The sequence below is a fragment of the Lonchura striata genome, chromosome 6 (assembly GCF_046129695.1).
Source record: "Lonchura striata isolate bLonStr1 chromosome 6, bLonStr1.mat, whole genome shotgun sequence".
NCBI classification, from domain to species: domain Eukaryota; kingdom Metazoa; phylum Chordata; class Aves; order Passeriformes; family Estrildidae; genus Lonchura; species Lonchura striata.
The window spans coordinates 8,946,684-8,965,895 of record NC_134608.1 but is presented as its reverse complement, the minus strand read 5'-3'; the positions used below and the strand labels follow the sequence as shown (position 1 = coordinate 8,965,895).

The following is a 19,212-nucleotide window of genomic DNA, read 5'->3' as shown; positions in this document are numbered from 1 at the left end:
TGCAGAGAAGATTAAGAGATGTCTGCAAGACCTTGGTTTATATTCCCCCTGTCATTGCAACCATCAAAAAGAAAAAAATGGTGCTTTATTTCTAATTGTTTTTTTAAAAAGAGGGTCATACATCTGCCCCAGCAACCTTCTCCCAAGCAGCCCAAGAACTTAAACCAGGAGAGGATAAACAGGAACACAATGTGCAATCTTCTCTCAGGAGGAGGAAGCGGCTTGACTGAAAACAAGTTAGAAAAATTGCAGCCCAAGACAGAAAGAAGTGCCTTCAGTGGCTCCTCTTCTGCCTGTCCTGAGCTGTGAAAGCCTCAGGCAGGCACTGGGCAGGAGCTGGCCTGGGAAGCAGCAGGAGCAGGGCTGGGCTCAGGGGCTGTGTGCAGATCACTCAGGAACCCCAGCTCAGAGGGTGGCTCCAGCACTGCTTCCCTCCCTTCTCCCCTGCCTCAGCCCTGCTCTTTAGGTAATAAAGAAGAATGGTTTTAAATCTGTGTGCTGATGAATCTCTGGGGAAAAGGTTTAGATTGGTACCTGCTTGAGGCAATGGGGTAATTTTGATTTCTGTTTGCGTATTACAAATGTTCGTGATTATTTTAATGTCCAGGTTGAGACTCTTTGGCAAATCAGTGGTGTTTCTTTTTGGTCTCTGGGCTGATTCCTCTTAGGACTGTGAGGGAAATGTGGAGGTGGTGTGAAGACCAGACATGCTCAGCCTCCTGCACAGCTCCCAGGGGATGGACAGAGGACCACCTTCACACTGAGCCTGCTATAAAAGGAAAATGTCCACATTCCTCTTCTTGGGGCACAATTTATTGGTGTGAGTGAGAACTGCTATCACATCTGGGCTGTTAAGGATATTTAGCAGAGGAACAGCTATTTTTGGCCTTTGTGTTGGCTGTGTTTGGGAGTGTTTTGGGCATGGGAAAAGGCAGCACTCGAGTTATCTTGAGACCACTGCTGAGGTCTCACCATGGCTTTACAAGGTCTCCTGGGTCAGAATTGTTTACTGTGGTCAGTCAGATACTTGGCAGGCAGCAGAAAGGCAAATCAAAATTGCCTCCAAGCCAGAAGATTTGAAATAAATAAAAGCTAAAACCTATTTCTGGCAGAGCAGTGGCAGCTTGTAACTGAAGCTAAGAAAGCCATTGCATGTGAGAGTGAATGAAGTGGGTGAATAACATGACTGGGAATAGGAGAAAAAATTCCAGCTCCTGGGCCTGCATTTCTTTGCTGCTGCACAATTTCACTGTGGACTTACTTCTTTTATTTCCTTCTCACACTGAACTGCTTTTTCCATTCATCCATACTGCTTAAACACCCACAACCACTTTTCCCTCTCTGCCCCTTCATTTTTTAGCCATCACAGCTTTATCTTCACCACCATGAGCTGGATGTGATTTCTCCTTATTCTCGTTCAACAGTGTTTCTCCTGGGTGTGACACCTTTATGAGTTTGGATCTCTAAAGTTACATTAAATCATCTGTGTTGGGTAATAATCCCCTTGCTGGCCATGCTGGGCAATATTTGCCTTCAGTACAACTCCTGAGAATTTCCCAAGAGGGGTACAAAGGAGAGAGAGAATACATAATTTATTGCACAAAGTGGAGATGCTCACCTGAATTCACACTGGAGGCCACTTGGTGAATTGCTTCAGAAGCCAAAAGTGCTGCAGCCAACCAGCTCTGGGCAATTGCATAATGAAGCTTGGAAATGGCTGTGTTTTAGATATAAAGGTCTGAAAGAGGGAGGGATGCAGGACAGGACCCGGGTACAGTTTTTGAAGCAGCCAGTGGGTAGGAGCATCCCAGGAGCAGTGTCTGGGGTGGCAGGAGGCAAAGGGGAGAGCAGCAGCTCTGTGCATGACAATGGACTAATGGCAGCCCCTAAGGGTAGAAGTGCTGCTTAAATTCCCTGATGCAGTGAGTATGTAACCAACACACAGCAGAAATAAGCAGACCACAACAGAAGGGTAAGTGTTGTTTTGACAGTGTTCAGCACATTCCTGCAGTGTGAACGGATGGAGGGCAGCTGCCAACACCCTCTTCAGGCACATGGACAGCACCTGATAGCAGCAGCAGGAGTGTCCATACCCATATGATTAGAGGAGATAGAAAAAGACATAGAGAGATGACACTGGATGGTTTTGCATTAACCTTTTGATGCACTCAGCATTAGCACCAGTGAAAGGCAGTTCCAAAGATTGGCTCAAGTCCCCTTCCTTCCCTTCATGTCTCCAACCCTGATAGTCTGAAAATGAGCCCATAGCAGCAATTGTAATTGTCATTTCTGCCTTTTGCCACTTAGAAGCAAGCAGAAGAGCTGGAAGCTTGTGACTATAAAAAGGGTATTACCAGCTGCCCCCAAGGAATAACTCAGGAACCTAGACGATAATAGTGTTTCTTATTAATTCTTTGCTCCAAGATAGCTGTTGAGAACCTTTATGCTCATTTCTGAAGAGAAATACTGATGCTACACGAAGAAAATGAACCAGCTGGCATTTAGAAAAATGGCCTGTCCATGCAGCCTGTGGTGTCACCCTACATTTGGTAACAAACCAGCTGCGTGTGGACACAGGGCCATTTTCTCCTTGTCCCCAGTGGCATTAGGGTGAACTGCTGGAAGAGGATACCAAAAGGATCAGGCAGCTGAGGATGGCTGGGCATACCTTTAACTACACCAGCTGTGGCATGGGGAAGCTGGGGAATGAGAACAAAGACTCTACCACTGACTTTGAGAACATTTTTTTTTACCTTATATTGTAACAATTTAAACTCACCTTCAAAGAACAGGCACAGAAACATTGATTTTCAAATAATTTATTTTTATATTTCACCAAATCATAAAAAGCCGATGCACTGTTCAGCAAAAAGCATCAATATATAAAACACATTAACTCGTTATCAGTAATGCTGGAGTGTACCACATACACTGAACCCAGTCCAGCTCCTACTAAAGCCACAGGAAACTCAGTGACTGCACTAGCAAAAGGATTGGATTCAGCATTTTTCTTTGCTGAGTGTTTACAAAGGGCTGTATTAAAATGCTAGTAAAAAGCTTCTCTTTAAGACTGTATCAAAACAATAATAAACCTCACTCCCTTTCTGGTTTTGTCAAACACATGCAATTAAAGCAGTCATTACACTACAAAAGACCATACAAATAAACAGATAATATTCAAAACAGGCCAGGCTCTACCCTCAGCTTGTGTGGACCAGCGTGGCTGCTCACAGGATAATCTATGTACACTGGTGAGGGATCTGCTCCTCAACTGCTGTCAGTGGTTAAACAAATTATGAAAAAGTGTTCTGTTTTTTCCCCAAATACCTGCTGTAGGAACCTCTTAAGCAGCATTAAAAAAAAAAAAAAAAAAAAAGAAAGAAAAGAGTAGATAATCTAGACTCTTATAAAGCTTTTCCCAGGTGGCTGTAAGAGACAGTATGAATGAATACATACATCAGAAGACACATATTTCAGAGAGCCTGAAATGCTTTCAGGCTCTGCACTGACTCACAAGCAAGAAAGATCTGCTTCAGATCTTTGCAGGTGGTACCACACAAAACCACTAAACCTTTTAAACTATGAGTGCTAATGAGCTACTCTCATAAATGCCAACTCTACAGAGATTTGGGAACAGTCTTTCCTTCCCCAGGCAAGTCAAGAGCTGCCCTGGACAAAGGGTATCTGGATCTGCTCTCCTCCAAATCTGGGGGCAATGTCAGCACCTTTACACCACATTCCTGCACAGCTGGCACTGGTGGCTCTCTCCAGAAGCCATCTTTAGATCAGCACATGTTTCAAGAGGATGCTCTGCAATTTGTGAGGCCACATGAGCAGGCCAAGCAGAGGCTGAAATTGGTGTCAATGCCACTCCCTCATATCACAGCCCAAAAGCTGAAATCCCTCAGGGGAAATGCACCGACTCCTCATGACCTATTTCTGTTCAGACTGATGCCACTGTCCTGCACACCTCAGCTGTCCTCGTCTCTGTTAGGAAGGGATGTGAGAAATAAGACCCAATCAGCTTGATAGCAATAAAATCCTCTCTGAAGTCTGCAGGAATGTTTTCGAAGATTAAAGGATGCAGAGGGAGGAAACTTCAGTGGAACTGTTGGGGTGTTTTGTTATTTTTGTTTTGTTTATAAACATTCAAAAACCTCTCTGGAGTGTACTTCAGACCACAATATATTGATTTCTCAGTAGTGTAGCCTGGGCTATTTTAATTAGAGTGTATTTGACCAGAATTGCTCTGATACCAGCAGCCTGTACTGGCTGTGGGCCCCAGCAGAGTGGTCCCCCCACGGAAGGGTTCTGTTGAGTACAGAGCTTCTCAGCACCACTGAGCACAGGGACTGCCTGCTGCTCTCAAAGAATGTGGCTCAACAAAGAGGCTGCCAGCAGCTTATGAAGTGAAATGCTGGACCCTGTTTCAACAACCACAATTAAAATGCTGCAGCAGCCTAGAAAGTGAAATGGATTAGCTGATGCAGCCCTGATCCCGTGTGTTCCAGGAAGATGTGCTGTGCTTCAGACACAGACTGCTGGACTTCACATTGTTAATTGGGAGAAATAATTCTCTCTGCTGCAGGAGAGACGGAGTGAAGAGTTCTGGACTGTGTAATGTGAGATACCATGACAGTTTTCAGTTTTTTATGGTTTAACATAGCACTCATTTAACTCCACCAGGCTCCTGGAGAGACTGGTGGCACCAGCCTTGGAAACCTCCCAGAGCAACAGATCACCCAAATCAGGCCTGGTTTATGTAAAGGGAAGGGTTCAGTGGCACAATCCAGAGAGGCTGAATGAGAACAGGGAAAATCCTTGACTGCTTTCCTTAATTTCTTGACAACATTTTCCACAGAGACTGCAATTTTTCTCACATTCATTAATACACTTCAGAGTCTGTATCCACAGTGGAGTCAAATTTGCCCAGTTCTAGGGGGAAACAAGGAGAAAATAAGGAGGAGATGAAGAGTAGTTTAGTCTCAGGACAGTTTACTCACTTGTGTGGGAAATCATCCAAGATAACAACAGTACTTACAAATCACCATTTTCACCTCCTGGCAGGTTGGCTCAACCCTCACTTTACAACACAATTGAGTGGCAAGGGGGAACAAAACCTTCTCACATTGGGTTTCTACCACATACAAAAAATTCCAGCTATTTCAGTGAGCAGGTCTTGCTTCCAAGTAGTTTATCTCCTTGCTAAACACCAGAGCCAGCATGCTAAATAATTGTTATTTAGGAATTTCAAGCCGAGTAGAAGAGCTCCAGCAGGACGATTCAAGGGGGACCGAGGATGACCTTTCATGTCTAATGCATTACATTGCTGTCTTTTCATTTTGGTGAGAAAAAAAATAAATTAAAAAATCCCAAACCAAAATTATATCATTATTTGACCAATGCAAAGTTCTATTCACACAGCACTTCTCAGGTACTTATGCCCGTTTTTTAGCAATGAGGATTTTATAGCAAGTTAAGCATTAAATCCTTTAGCTGTATATGGAAATAGGATTAAGACTCTCACATGGATTCAGGTTTTTTTGTCTACTGTGTGCAATAACAGTTCAAGAAGTTAAAATAGCTGTGAGAGGTAAAGATCTTTAAGCACATGGGTGAATACATTCACATTAATCTGTGTTTACAACAGCAGTTCATTTACACTCTTTGGCATGGACAAAAAAAAAACTAAAGAGAAAGCATGGCTTTGCTAATACTCTTCCCAACAACAGGATGGAAAAACATTATTCATAAAGTGCCTGCACTGAAATAAAGCAGTACTTGATATATCTTAAATAAATTCTGTTCTAACCTTCTCTTTGCTCAGAAACAAATGATAGTTTTTCTGAGAGAGTGCAGTTCTCTTCTACATCAAGAGAGCATCAAAGTGCTCTTTTCTATGCAGTTCTCAACATCATGCATCACTGAGTTGAATTTTGTAATTTTTTAAAAATCCATTAAAAATAAACAAAAATTTAGGTGCATATATGTGAGTACTGAAGTAAACTCAGGATAGTTTTCTTCCTTATGGAGGACAAAAATAGAAATGTACTTCAAGGCACTAGTGCCATTAACAGAAATAGTTTTTAACCAGTTTCTGTGCTTATGAAGTTACATGAGCATTTTGTCACTGCAGGTAAAGCCTTCCTCTCTTACCAGATTCCCTAAGCAGAAGAAAAGGATATTTGTGGTCTCCAAAGCAAACTTTCCGAGAGATAAAAATGGGCTGTTTCCACCCGCAAAGGAAGTGGTCTGAGGCACAGATTTAGGATCTGGACACAGCCAGGATGCTCATTTGCTCACGGATACTTGGGCCATTGATAAAGAAAGAAACCCCAAAGTTTTGTCATAATCCAGATTGGTTTTCCACAAAATACTGTCAGTCTTTCCAGTATAAATTGCTGTCTGGATTTTTGCTTAAGTTATAATTTAAATGCTAAAAGTGATTTTACATGCAATATAAGAGAGAAGGCTTTGGAAAAGGGAGATGACAAAACCCACGTCCACCCAATAGCAGGTTTGTGTGCAACATGACTGTGAAGTGTGAGCTCCACTTCCTTGCACCTCTGCTTCCATCCTGAACACTACCTAGGTTAAATCAGCAGTGTTCCATACTGGGGAGTGAAGGCCTTGAAGGGAAATCTGACTCTGTTCCTAACTGGATTCATTTAGGGCAGCAGCAGGACAGTATTCAGATAAAAGGGAGGAATTAAAACACCTGCAAACCCACATGAGAAACTCATCTCAGCCTTTGGCAGGTTATGCATTGGCCAGTGCTTTCCTACTCTGCCCACATCAATTCCACCTCTGGGAATCATAACTGGGTATCATAATTGTCATTGCACAGGTCCCAGTGCTAAGTAAAAGCTAGTGTAGAAATTTAAAGCATTCTAACAACTACTTCAGCTGAAGCTGATTGTTTAGAGAAGAGCCTATATCCACATCACAGAAGAGCAGTGGAACTGGCATTTATTTGTGTGCATTGTACATACACAGAGAATGTTTTCATGACAAGGTCTGTACATTCAATCATCAATCACTGGTTATTATAACACCTCCTTTTTTAAGGGACCATAGAATAACTGCTATAGTACAAATGTGTCCTTAAGGTATTGCAGTTAATCATCATGCTCTTATTTTTGTGATTCTCCCTGAAATTTCCTAGTTGAAAGATGCCTTATGAGTTAGTGGTATAAGATGATTTGAGCATGAATGCACTCATAAGGAAATTCTGTTCCAAAAGATGGCTGCAATTGTTTCTCCATTATAAAAAATAATAATAAATGTCACCCTGTTATTTTGAGAGATTTAAAGTTCTTCTGAAAGTTTTCTATGCCTTCTGGTGTTTACATATTTCTACTGGAACTTTCTCTCACTGTTCATATGAACAGTGATTGTTTTACATTCTTCTTTGTGGGTGGAGAGAATTGATGGACTGTTGGGTTTGGCCAGTGTGGTTGGAGAGGTGACAATTTCATCCTCCAATCCACTGTCACTTTTGAAATTGTATATATTGCAGAATCAAAATATAAAGTCTCTCTTTTGGTTCTTTTCTTCCTTCTTTTGCATCTCGTGTCCATGTGTGAGCTATTTCGTGTTGTAGTGTGACAAATAAATATTGATCTAAAAGCTCAGATGACACTTGTGAGATTAGATTCTTCTAGCTCAATGAGGACTGCTGGTTGGGCATTGGTGGGGAATCCAGCCACAGATGGTAGCCAGAGAATATATTTGGTACAACAGAATAATGGTGTGGCAACAGCCCAGTGCCTTGGAAAGGCCACAAAGCTTTCTCCCCTTGCACCATGTGACAATAAATAAATAAATAAATAAATAAATAAATACAAGTATAAGTACCACACAGTGTTCTAGTTCTTTGAATACAACTCTTGCTAGAGTGTTCCCAGACATTGCCTTTGGACATGGCAAATTAAAGGTACTGAAATGTCACAGAAATGCAAAATTTGACTCAGCCCCATGATGTGCTGGTTGGCAATGGATGACTAAAATTAGACATCAGAAATGTACAAAATAGAGAAGTGCATGAGAGAGAGCACAGGTAGGTATTTATGTGTGCATAAATTATACCACAATTCTAACACATTTCCAGCTTGGCATCACCAGCTTGGCCTGAGTGCCTAAGCTTTAGGAAAAGAGGTTGCAGAAAACCTAGTGCAAATAAACACCAAGTGTGTCCAAAACCTGGGAGTTGCAGGATACCCTCCCTCCCCATGGGTCAGCCAGAGAGCTGCTCACTCCATGCTCTGCCTTCTGACTCACACAGGGGCTTCCACCAAAAACAGCTTTGCTTTTAAGCATCACTGATGCTTGCAAGGGATTACCAGCCTCACCCCACCTGGCCAAGGCAGGGAAGCTGTGAAAAGCAGATTGACATGGGAAAGCTGTGAAAAACACTCCCATTCACATGGGACTCACAAAAGAGCTTCAACCTTTTATCATTTTGCATAGCAACTCCAAACCCAGGACTAGTGTTTGCTGCTTCTCATGGAAGTGGAAAGGAGGAAAAAGACCTTGAGACAGGAGAGGTAGAAGAGAGCATGAGCTCCAGAGAGCCTCGCCCAGAAGCAGCATCCTCTCTTTCAGAACCAGAGACAAAGCTTGGGCTCTGGTACCTACCTCAGAGCAAGAACCACAAGCAGACACTTGTTATCTGCTGCCTCAGGGCTCTCCAAACCCTCAGGCAACACCAGGAACAGTGGTCCCAACCCACATGTCACTTCAGCCTCAGCCTGACTTGGCATATACATAAAATATATTATACAAAGCAGCATCACGGTTCCACACAAGGAGTAAGGCATGCACTGAAGTAATTTGTGGGAAGAGACATCACTGCTGACTGAAAGTGAGACTGCCTTTTACAACTGGAGAAACTGGGGAAATAGGCTAACTTATAAGACCCAAACTCTTTTTCACGGTATAAAGAAGGTCATTCCCTGGCAATGGACTCAGGTACTAGAAAGAGTATATCTCCTACTAGAGACAGAGTAATTTAGGTTGAAAAAGACCTCTAGGATCATCCAGTCAAACCATTAACCTGGCACTGCAAAGGCCACCACTAAACCTTGTCCCTCAGTGCCATATCTACCTTTCTTTTAAATACACCCAGGGATGGTGATTCCACCACTTCCCTGGGCAGCCTGTTCCAGTACTTGACAACCCTTTCAGTGAAGAGACTTTTCTTAATATCCAAACTATTAGACCAAAAGAATTTTTAAAAAGGCACTCTGACAGTCCTGATTTCTGAATTTTAAGTTGGCATTAATTAACTTGATCTCTGATTCCCTCTCCAGGCGTACTCCTCAGATGTCAACTTCCAACTACAAAAAAAAAGCCACTGGTGCAAAGCTGTCAAATGAATTGAATTCTCTTGTGGGCAGAAATCATGCTGAAGAACAAGGCCTCTCTACAGAGAAGTGTGGCCAGCTGGAGTTATAATCAATGTTCACATGGCTGGCTTACTGCTTAGGGCCCATGGAGGGCTTTTTCTCTAAACCTATGAGAACATTTTGGCAGTTAAATACAATGTCAGATTTTATGCCTTAAAATGCTTAATAATTGAGGGATTTTTCATGACATCAAATTCTGTTTCAATGAAATGCTTAAACTGGTATTTAACTAAGCATCAGAGAGTCCCTAGAAGACAACAGTAAATCTGCATTGTTGTGCTAACCCCAGGCTTGAGCTCTGATGTGGTAGAAGGCTGCTGTCCTCTCTCCCCTCATTCTGATTTACCAGGTCATATAATCCTGTGTGGTTTGCACTTCTGTTGCAATAAATTCAGTCTCAACTCAAACACAGGTACCAAAGCCAGAGTCAGCATATTCCCAAAAAATCTTCAGTCCAAACTTAGTTGTTTGCCTAAGTTTTCTGCTGATTTGAGGTCTTCTGTGCAATGTGTACCTAGGGATAAATGCTTAATCCTAGTACAGCTTTACTACTCTGCCATGCAAATCCCACACACCTCTGAGTGACTCTTCTTAATTATCAGAGCTACCTCTAATCTCAACAATCCACCTCATTTGTTGAAGCACTGGCCAAGCAATACTGAAAGCAACAACACAGTCACCAGTGAGCTTTGTGTAAATAGCAATTATTCTTCCTTTTCACAGCAAAATTCACCTGCCCTGGAACTCCTGCCCATGAGTGGAGAGAATGGACACATTCAGCACTGCACTACCTATAAAATAGCTCAGCTGTTTTAACTCCTGCCTGTGCTTATATATAGAACCGACAATGCAAATGCTTAAAGTAATTTTTCATATCCTATATGAAATAAATATCACAAATAAATTCTAATATTCAAAACAGAATAGTATACAATGTTAGGGACCAAGTTACATTTATAAATGCACAAGCATTAATACTATCTATTCAGCTTAATTTATTAGTATGCAAGCTTCAGCAATTTCTAGCTACACTTCACTTTAGGAGACATAATAAATGCTGGTTATGCCAAAATCTAAGAAGAAACAAAACCACAAATGTTCTCCATCATCCTTCCATATTATACACAGTATTTGGCAGGTGCTATAATAATACACGGGTTTCATGGAACTCATTAACACTGTCCAATATTAAATATCAAGTCTGGAACACAGGTCTCTATGTTTTGAATAAAATCAGAGCAGGAGCAATGTGTTCACCAGCACTGCATCCATACACAGCAAAAGCAGAGACAGTGACAGCCTGCACCCAAACCAGAGCTGCAGCTTCCCAGAATAGACAGAACAGGGGCAGCTTCATTGGCAAAAGGGAGGAGAAGGACTGAAAGCAGCTCCAGTTACAACTATTTTGAAGAATAGTTTGAAGAAATAGCCTGGATGTTGTAGCCTGGGCTTGCCAGCTCAGTTCTCAGAAATGGCCCCTGTGGCAAAAGCCAGCGATGGCACATGGGAGCTCTGCTGACAAGGGCAGGTTACAAATTTTGCCTGCACAGGACAGAAAGTTTGCTGTGCCACAGGCACATAGGGCAGTTCATTCTCTTTATCCTAATATCAGTATTTCTGCCAGCAATTTCTCATGGGGGAAGTGAGTGATTCACAATTGCATTTCATTTCAGGAAAAGAAAAGGTCTCACACACTCAATACCCTGACTCAGCTTCAGCTCACATTACTGAATAATAAAATCTAGATCCAGCCCTGGAAATTTGCTTACACTTTAGATCATGCCACTTTTGTCATCTTGCAAAGAGGATCGTGAAGGGGATCTTCCTAGCAGCAGCTCCTTCTCATGGATCAGGCTATCTAGCAGATCCTCCTGTCTGTAGTTGTGATAGACCTTCAGGAAAGCCAGAATGGTAATTGCCAGCCAAGTCAGCCAGGCAGCCCAGAGACCAAACTGGAGAAGAAAAGAAATCATAAAGAGGTCAGGACAGTATTGTAAAAACAAAGTCAGCTGTCCAGGTGGTTATGCAAACCTCCTCTGGACCAAAACCCACACAGTCACGCCAAGCTAAATCCAGGGAGGGCTTGGTTCTTCATATAAAGGAGTCACTTTTATGGCATATTTCTTTCCTAAATGCAGTTATGCCTGAGCTGGGCATCTAGATACCAAAGTTGGCAACAAAGACAAAAACTTTGCTTGCGCCCAAGAGGCACAAGCCTTCAAGGAGTGTTCCAGGCAGGCTAATGCCTCTTTCCATGTGGAACAAGCATAAGCCTTTGTAAGGCTGCAGCCATGCAGGGATGGACCTCTCATCCCTGCAAAATTAGTATGTGCTCATGTCCCAGTGTTCACTGACTCTGATCATTGACTTAGAGCTAGAATGTTCAATGGAACGATCTGACAGCCTTAGAGGTCTAATTCTCATGGACTCATCAGAAAACAGCCCTATCTGAATTAATTAATCTTTGATTCTTTTCAATGGTCTGATATTTACATACCTTGACTGATCTCAGTCAAAGTCAAGGAAGGCAAAACTAGAAACCCCACAACGTGGTGCAGGTCAGAAACTATTTTGAACAGTAATTAACAGATCCAGGACACTGGAGTGCTGCAACTTTTGCAGATCTCATCCTTTGGATGAACAATGAGTTTTCTATCATGATTAACAAGATCACTGGTAAGGTGAGGCTTTGACATATCTGTATTCGAAACTGTCTATTTTGAATTTAAAAGGCAAATGTGCCCATCACTATCATTCTGATTCAGCACTTACTGAAGTCAGTGGAAACATTCCCATTGATTTCTGAGAATGGTAGTTCAGCTCCAACAATCCCAAGTCAATAAGCAAATGGCAAATTAACTGTAATAGAACCATGACTTAGTCTGACCTACCTGCGCAATAGCAAATTGGTCATAGAAAGCAGAGTTTTCCAAGTTCAGCTCAAGATCTATATCCTGCAATTCTTCACAGCTACCCGAAAAGGCATTTGGAAAGGGAAAAACAAAAGAAGAAAATTTAAGAGATTCTAGGTAAACCAAATATAAAATGAAACAACATATTAAATGTATTTTGAACAGTCACAATGGCATATTCTGTCAAGGGATAATTAAGTTATTGCAATCATCAGGTTGTCTTAAACCCCTCTTTCCCAACGCCCCCTCACCTCCCACAGATTTGCCCCTGGCATCACCCCAGGTTGGCTGTTTCACCCCTCAATGAAACAAAGTGTATATCCTCTGTTACCTTTTGACTTCATCAGGAAAAGCCTCAGAAGATGGAATTGTGTTTTTGTTTCAGATGCTCCAGCAAGGACATGGTACTCTGATGATAAGATAGGGGCTGCCTACAGATTTTACAAATAACTTGGACCATTATTGGTGTGAAAAATATCCCAGGATTTTGAGGTTGTCATTCTACATCTTGGTTGATTTCTGCAGCCTCTTCTCTCTCCTTTTCAGTGCTGTCGGTCATCTCGGGTTCTTACCCGAATATTCGATTAGATGCTTTTTGTAATTGAATTTTTAACCGAATATTCGAGTAATTCGATTAATCGTTGCAGCCCTAAACAGAACATTCACTATGGCATTTTACAACATATGACAATGTGCAACATAAATGTATGCTTTAAGTAGTACATTTATTCAGTATCATATGACATAAAATGTCACATTTTCCTCTTTTCATCATTATTTGTTTGACAGGAGCAAGTCTTCCTCGACTTATCATGTTTCCTATAAGGAGCATAAGCATCATGGGACACAGTGGCACATTTTAGGAGCTGTAAATTTTGTGGCTGTAACAAAGCATCAGCCATCTGTACTTTGCATTTACAAAGTGCTTTCCATTCTGTGGCTCTCAGGGCATCCACAGCATCACTACAAGGCAAGGAACTCTACGCCAAATGTTTTGCCTGATGATGAGTTGTGGCACAGGCAGGATAAGTGACTTGCCAGGTGCCACACAGTGGCTTGAAGGCAGAACCAGGACTGCAAGCCAGGAGCCCTGGCCCCCAGACCCCTGCCCTGCTCACAAAGCCGCACCCCCGCCATTCTTAGAAAATCCCTAAATCTAGCATTCCTTTGGAAATAAAAAATTTTAACATAATGAATTTCTTTTCATGTGATCATGACCACAAAATACAATAGAAACACACTTTTCTTTGTGGGCTTCTAAATAAAGAAACAAAAAGAAGTTTGATTTACTTTGTTTTCTTACACATGAAAAAAACTCTGGATTTTCATATTACAGATGCCTTTTCCCTCTTTCTCACATTGTGTGTAATAGCTACACTTTGTAACACCACAGTTCAAGTGTGCCTATATGAAAAAAATAAAAGGAATAAAATGTATTCTTCAATACTAACCTATTTGGCATGCTTCCTTTTTCAGTAATTGCATCACACCACATGTTAAATCCTACACTCACTATAGTGCTGGCAATAAATGTGATGAACACCACAAAGGCGCTGATCAGCAGATTCAGGAAGGCGTAAAAGAAAGAGCTGTAATAAAAGGGAAGAAAAATGTAACTCATAAACAGCTGAAACACAACATCAGCAGTCTCTGTAAGCAGCACAGAGTAGGTACAAAGATACCAGTTTCCATTTAAAACACATCTTTAATTAAGAACACCTAATACATTGAAATACTATGGACTTGATTTTGAGTCACTGGACCTTCACTTCCAAATGCTTTTGATTTTGATTTCTTTTTTAACCATATGAAGATGTGACTTTATATAATGTGTGGTGATTGTTCATACACAATGTGGCTTTCATTAGCTGTAATGATGAAAATCACCATTGTTAAAATAAATGTTATTAGCTCAAATTATGTAGTAACTGCAGCTAAAATTATTTCATGACTTAAGTGATAATTGGAACAAAAATTGCTTAGAAGAGGAAAACTAAAAATAAAAAACACGGAACTGATAGCTATAATCATTATAAGCAATGTAACACAAGGCCGTGCCATCACAGGACACGAATCTCAGTTTTATGGGCAATTTGCAGAGCAGGCCAGCTTCTCCCGGGATTTCTCTGGCTTTGGTGTCAGTATGCTATGTCTGCCAGCTGAATATCAATTTACCTCAACCCCATTAAATCTGCCCCACCAGGGCCTGCCCTCAGCACGGGCAGTGTTTGGAGTGGGATGGGTGGGATGCTTAGGCATTTCCCATAAGGCCATGGAATCGCTCACTCATTTTCACTCTTTAACTCCTCACCTGAATTCTAGCTGTGAAAAGTTTCTAATCCCAGTCATCTGGCAAAGCCCTTCTCTACTTGAAACTGCTCTAAGTGGCTGTTTAGAATAGGACACCTTGGAATGTCACATTATGTGAAAACTGGACATCTGCTCCAGGTTGGAGAAAGACTGGCAGCTCCAGGAGGCAGGTCATCCTATCCAGAGTGTGTGGTAAAGATGAATATGACAAATTTCTCACCAGTGCCACTCATTGTGCTGGTGATAGAATGAATCTACTCACCCCAGAGAAAGAAAAAAAACCCTCACTCACTTATTTTCCCTGGTTTCTCATTAAATGAAAAGCCAAGAGGTTCTTTAAATAAGTGTTTGAGTCCTGGAAGGTTCTGGGCTGGACAATCCTAGTTTCTACAGATTATACATGATACATTTTTGATCTCAGGAGAACTTTTTTAAAATGAGATGAGGAAGCAGTTATCAGCAGAGTTAGGCTGTTTTCTCCTGGGTTGATGTGGCTTTAGAGAGACTGTCTAGGTTCTCTCCAAACTGACAGTTGTCCCACCCCAAGACTGATGGAAAAAGTGAAATAAACCACCTTCAAGAAGTGCCCCTATAGAGTGTAATGAGTGCTGGATGCCAGGACACCTGACCTCTGGATGAGCAATAAGCTGAATCCTGCTCTGGGTTAGCTGGGCTTGGTGAAGTAGATCAGCTCACCTCTGATTTGGGGTGAGCTGGGGTAACCCATACAGTGAGAGCTCCTATGAGATACCAGATTTTTGCATGTTCTTCACCCTGATTTTACACCTAGACTGGATTTCATCCCAAATGTTGCCAAAGTCAGATACTGTGCACCTTAGCATGGTGTGCTGGCCTGAGAGGCAGAAAAGACCTGAGCTGTTCACAGAATAAAACAGACCTGGAACCAGAATTAGTAACAGCTCCAGAAAAGGAGCAGTTGCCAGGACTTTTCAGTGGGCCATCACAGCCCAGGATCTCCAGTTCTCCCTCTATTTTGTACCCTGGAGCAAGAGAGGTTCCATGGTCCAGGATCTGGCCTTCCATTGACAAAGCAGGGCTCAGCTTTGCACTTGATTTGCCTCTGGCAAGAGAAACCACCACTGATGCCAGGGCATCCTGACAGAAAACTGCTTCTTTGGCTCTCTAGATCACCTGATTTTTCCTCCTCAGATAAGACCTTCAAGCTATGCATTGCAGATTGAGTGAATGCCCTTTAGCAATGAATGTTTACTCTTAAAGTTTCTTTGCAATCCTAGCAATGAAGTACCTGAGTTATACTTCTACCCTTCAGCTGAGCTGAAGAGCCCCAGGCTGCTGAGGCAAGGGGTGCTGAGACCCTTTTAAGGTATTTTTAGCAATCGTATGTATCTGTCAGCAATCATTCAAATCATTGTACATGAAAGATGCAGAGGGTGATAACTAACCCTGACTGCCTCAGCTGGCTCAGCCTGGAGCTGGTCCAGTAGCAGTGACCCTCCTCAACAGGATCATCATTTCTGACATTCCTAAACTACCTCTAATCAGAACAGAAAATTATCATGTGTAGTGCGGAGCTCACAATTATCTCTCCATCCAAACAGAAATGCTTTTGCACCCATTTGAACTGTTAACAAATGGCTGTCTAAAATCAGGACAGCGTGAGCTCTGCCTGCTTTTCATACGGTGGCTGATGTGGAACAGGACAGACCTTACCAAGAAACTGCTGTTCCCAAGCATCTTGGCATGTTGTGGTTATCTCATCATCTCAACTTGCTCCATCTTTGCTCCCATCACCCCACAGCCTTCTGCCTTTCTTTCCTGGAGCAACTATGAGCAGTGTCATACAACTCCCAAAGGGCCTGAAGGAGCTCCAAAGGGACACTTTTCAGTAGCCTGCCCAACAGTTTTGAAGTTAACAGCCACTTTTGAAAGCAGGCCTAACATCTAATCCAAATGTCACCATTACAGGGTTTTTGTTGATGATTTCTTCTAAAAATTAGCTAGCTGTGACCTGCAAAGCATTAAGATTCAGCTAACCCTCTACAGATACTGGATCACCCAAGGAAGTTGGACTCAAAGATATTGAGAAGGATGTGGTTGTATTTAGTGCAAGGTACACACTTTTAATATGGAATAAGTTTCTGGTCCACATTTATTACAGCATATTTGAGTATTAGGCAGGTTGAAAGTGGTTGGAAAGAGCCAAAAGAAAACACTGCTACCCAATCTCCAGGGTTACCAAGACCAAGATGTAACAGCCCCTTACTCAAGAAACCTCTAGTCCAAATAGACCTGGACAGGAGTGATCAACCCTTGGCATGGTTTCTAAACCATGGGAAAAATATCTTCCTAGTTTAGACAGGCACCAGTGCATTGTCCAGCCCCAGCCCTGCAGCACCTGGGTTACCTGCACCAGGCTCTCTGTCCTCTCAGGCCACCAGAGAGGCAAGCACAGAACATCACAGTGCTCCTGAGCTGCTGCCTGGCCACCAAGCCTCTCACTACACCTGCTGGGGTGGGATGCTGTGGAATCCTTCCCCACGCTGCCCCAGGATGCCCCTTGGGCTGTCTGAGCACAGGAGCCAGCAGTCAGTGCTGCCCTGAGCTGCTGCAGGAGCACTCAGCGTCGCTCTCATGTCGTAACCAAGCAATAGCTGCTGTCTGCAATAGCTGCCATGTACACAGCAAATCCAGCACAAAAAATAGAGGGGGGTCACCAACCTTCTGGCCCCCCACACACAACCATGTTGTTTCAAGGTTTTTCACACACCCAGTGCACACCTGGGGAGGGCCTTCTTTGGCACGGATGTGCAGTGGGACCATGGTCAACAGGCACCTGGGAGCCCCAGCCTCCAGCATCACCCCAGAGCCCCCAAATCCTTCCATGGCCACTGCAGCCACGCTGCACCAAGTCTGCCAAAGGGCAGTGGGTGCACGGCAGAGGGTCTGACCCCCCACCCCACAGGAGCATCCTCCGGAGAGGGCCCTGGAAGAGCTGGGGGAGTGCCTGCAGGGCGTGCAGCCAGACACGGGCCATACACCCCCTGTCCCCAAACCCCTCTGGGGAGCCCGATGACCTGGGTGGTGCAAAGCCCACCCAGCCCGTGGAAGGGATGGGCTGATCCCCAGGGATACTTACTCCTCGTGCCCTTTGCAGAGGAAGAAGAGGGTCCTCCAGGCCTGCACTGTGGCCAGCAGCAGGGAGAGGAGCCCGGTGAAGATGCTAAAGCGGCAAGCGGCCTCAGGCCCCCACTCCTGCACCGTGAAGCGCTGCCGCTCCACCGTCAGGTTGGCGTTGAGCCACATGCCCTCGGTGAAGAGCAGGCAGCGGCCGTGGAAGTCGTTGCCATTCTCGGAGAGTGGCACCACCACGATGAAGCTGAAGAGAAAGGCCAGGAAATAGCAGATGCACTGAGCGAAGAGGAAATTGCTGAGCGCCATGTCCGCGGCTCTGCGCAGGCAGAGGGAGGGAGGGAAGGAGGGAGGGGCGGAGAGAGGGATGCGGGAGGGACGGGGGGATGCGGGAGGAGGGATGTAGAAGAGAGGGATGCAGGAGTGGGAGACGCAAGGGAGCGATGGGAGGATGGAGGGATGGAGGGAGGAAGGGAGGCTGCAGCAGTAGGCGGTGGGGAGGGAAGGAGGGAGGGAGGATGCGCAGTGCAATGCAATGCAATGCAGTGCGGTCCGATGCCTCCTCTGGACAAGGATTTTCCCTCTCCCGCAGCCCGAGCTGCCCCTGGGAATGGCTTCAGGGCTTGTAGGGGAAGAGGGGAGAGGAGAGGGGAAGAGCTGTTGTGGGGTATCCCTCTTGGGGAAAATCTGGCTGCCACTACGCCCTGGCGCCCAGGGAGTTAAATCAATATCCAACAGGGCTGGGGACTGCCGGTGGGGAATGCCCCTGATGACACAGAACACCGATGTCACCCCTGTTGACTGCCATCACACACACACACACAAATACCCAAAACCAGCAGACTGGCTTCACCCTACCTGCTGGATGCCAGGAAATTTTAGCCCCAGTTTTTAAAAATCTGGCCACAGCCTCAGACGGTGGCAATAATAGACAGGGTGCACAGACACCCCGGCACACACAGACCCAGTGGTTCTGTTCTAGCCCAGGTGGTCACCCCCCTACCAAGGTATTGCAAGAGGAGCAAAGGCTCACCACAAGTGGAATAACTTTTCCTGAGCCCTGGTGGCGTTTAGGGGCTGCCTGGGGTTGGGATCAGCTCCCTTATCCCTGTCTGGGAGGTGGAGCAGGGCTGAAAGGAAATAGCCTTAAGCAGGTTCCTGCTGGAAATCAAGCTGAGAACAGACCAGCACAGCAATGGGACACACGTAGCAGGAACAGATGGCATTTTATTCCCGGGGGTGAGCAGCTCCCTGCCCCACACCATGCTTGGGAAGATACCAGAGCATCCCCTCTGCAAGGCCAGGAAGCCAGAAAGCAAAAGGCATCAAAAAGGGGGATGTGAGTTGTGCTCAGACCACTGTGGCACAAAAATCCAAATTAAACTGACCTCAAGCTATAGTTTCCCCAAAATCCAAATTTCTTTTTTTCCATCTCAGCACAATTCCTCTGTCCAGTATGAGACACCACAATT

General features: G+C 44.0%; 1 protein-coding gene across 1 annotated transcript; it reads right to left on the bottom strand.

Moving 5' to 3' along the window:
* Positions 1-2,803: 2,803 nt before the first annotated feature.
* Positions 2,804-18,278, bottom strand: TMEM179 (transmembrane protein 179). The gene is made up of 4 exons (XM_021528918.3): positions 17,748-18,278; positions 13,771-13,908; positions 12,299-12,377; positions 2,804-11,359 (listed from the first exon to the last, which is right to left on the bottom strand). Exons 1-4 carry the CDS (start codon positions 18,047-18,049, stop codon positions 11,180-11,182), a joined length of 699 nt encoding a protein of 232 aa, XP_021384593.1. The 5' UTR covers positions 18,050-18,278; the 3' UTR covers positions 2,804-11,179.
* Positions 18,279-19,212: the final 934 nt, after the last annotated feature.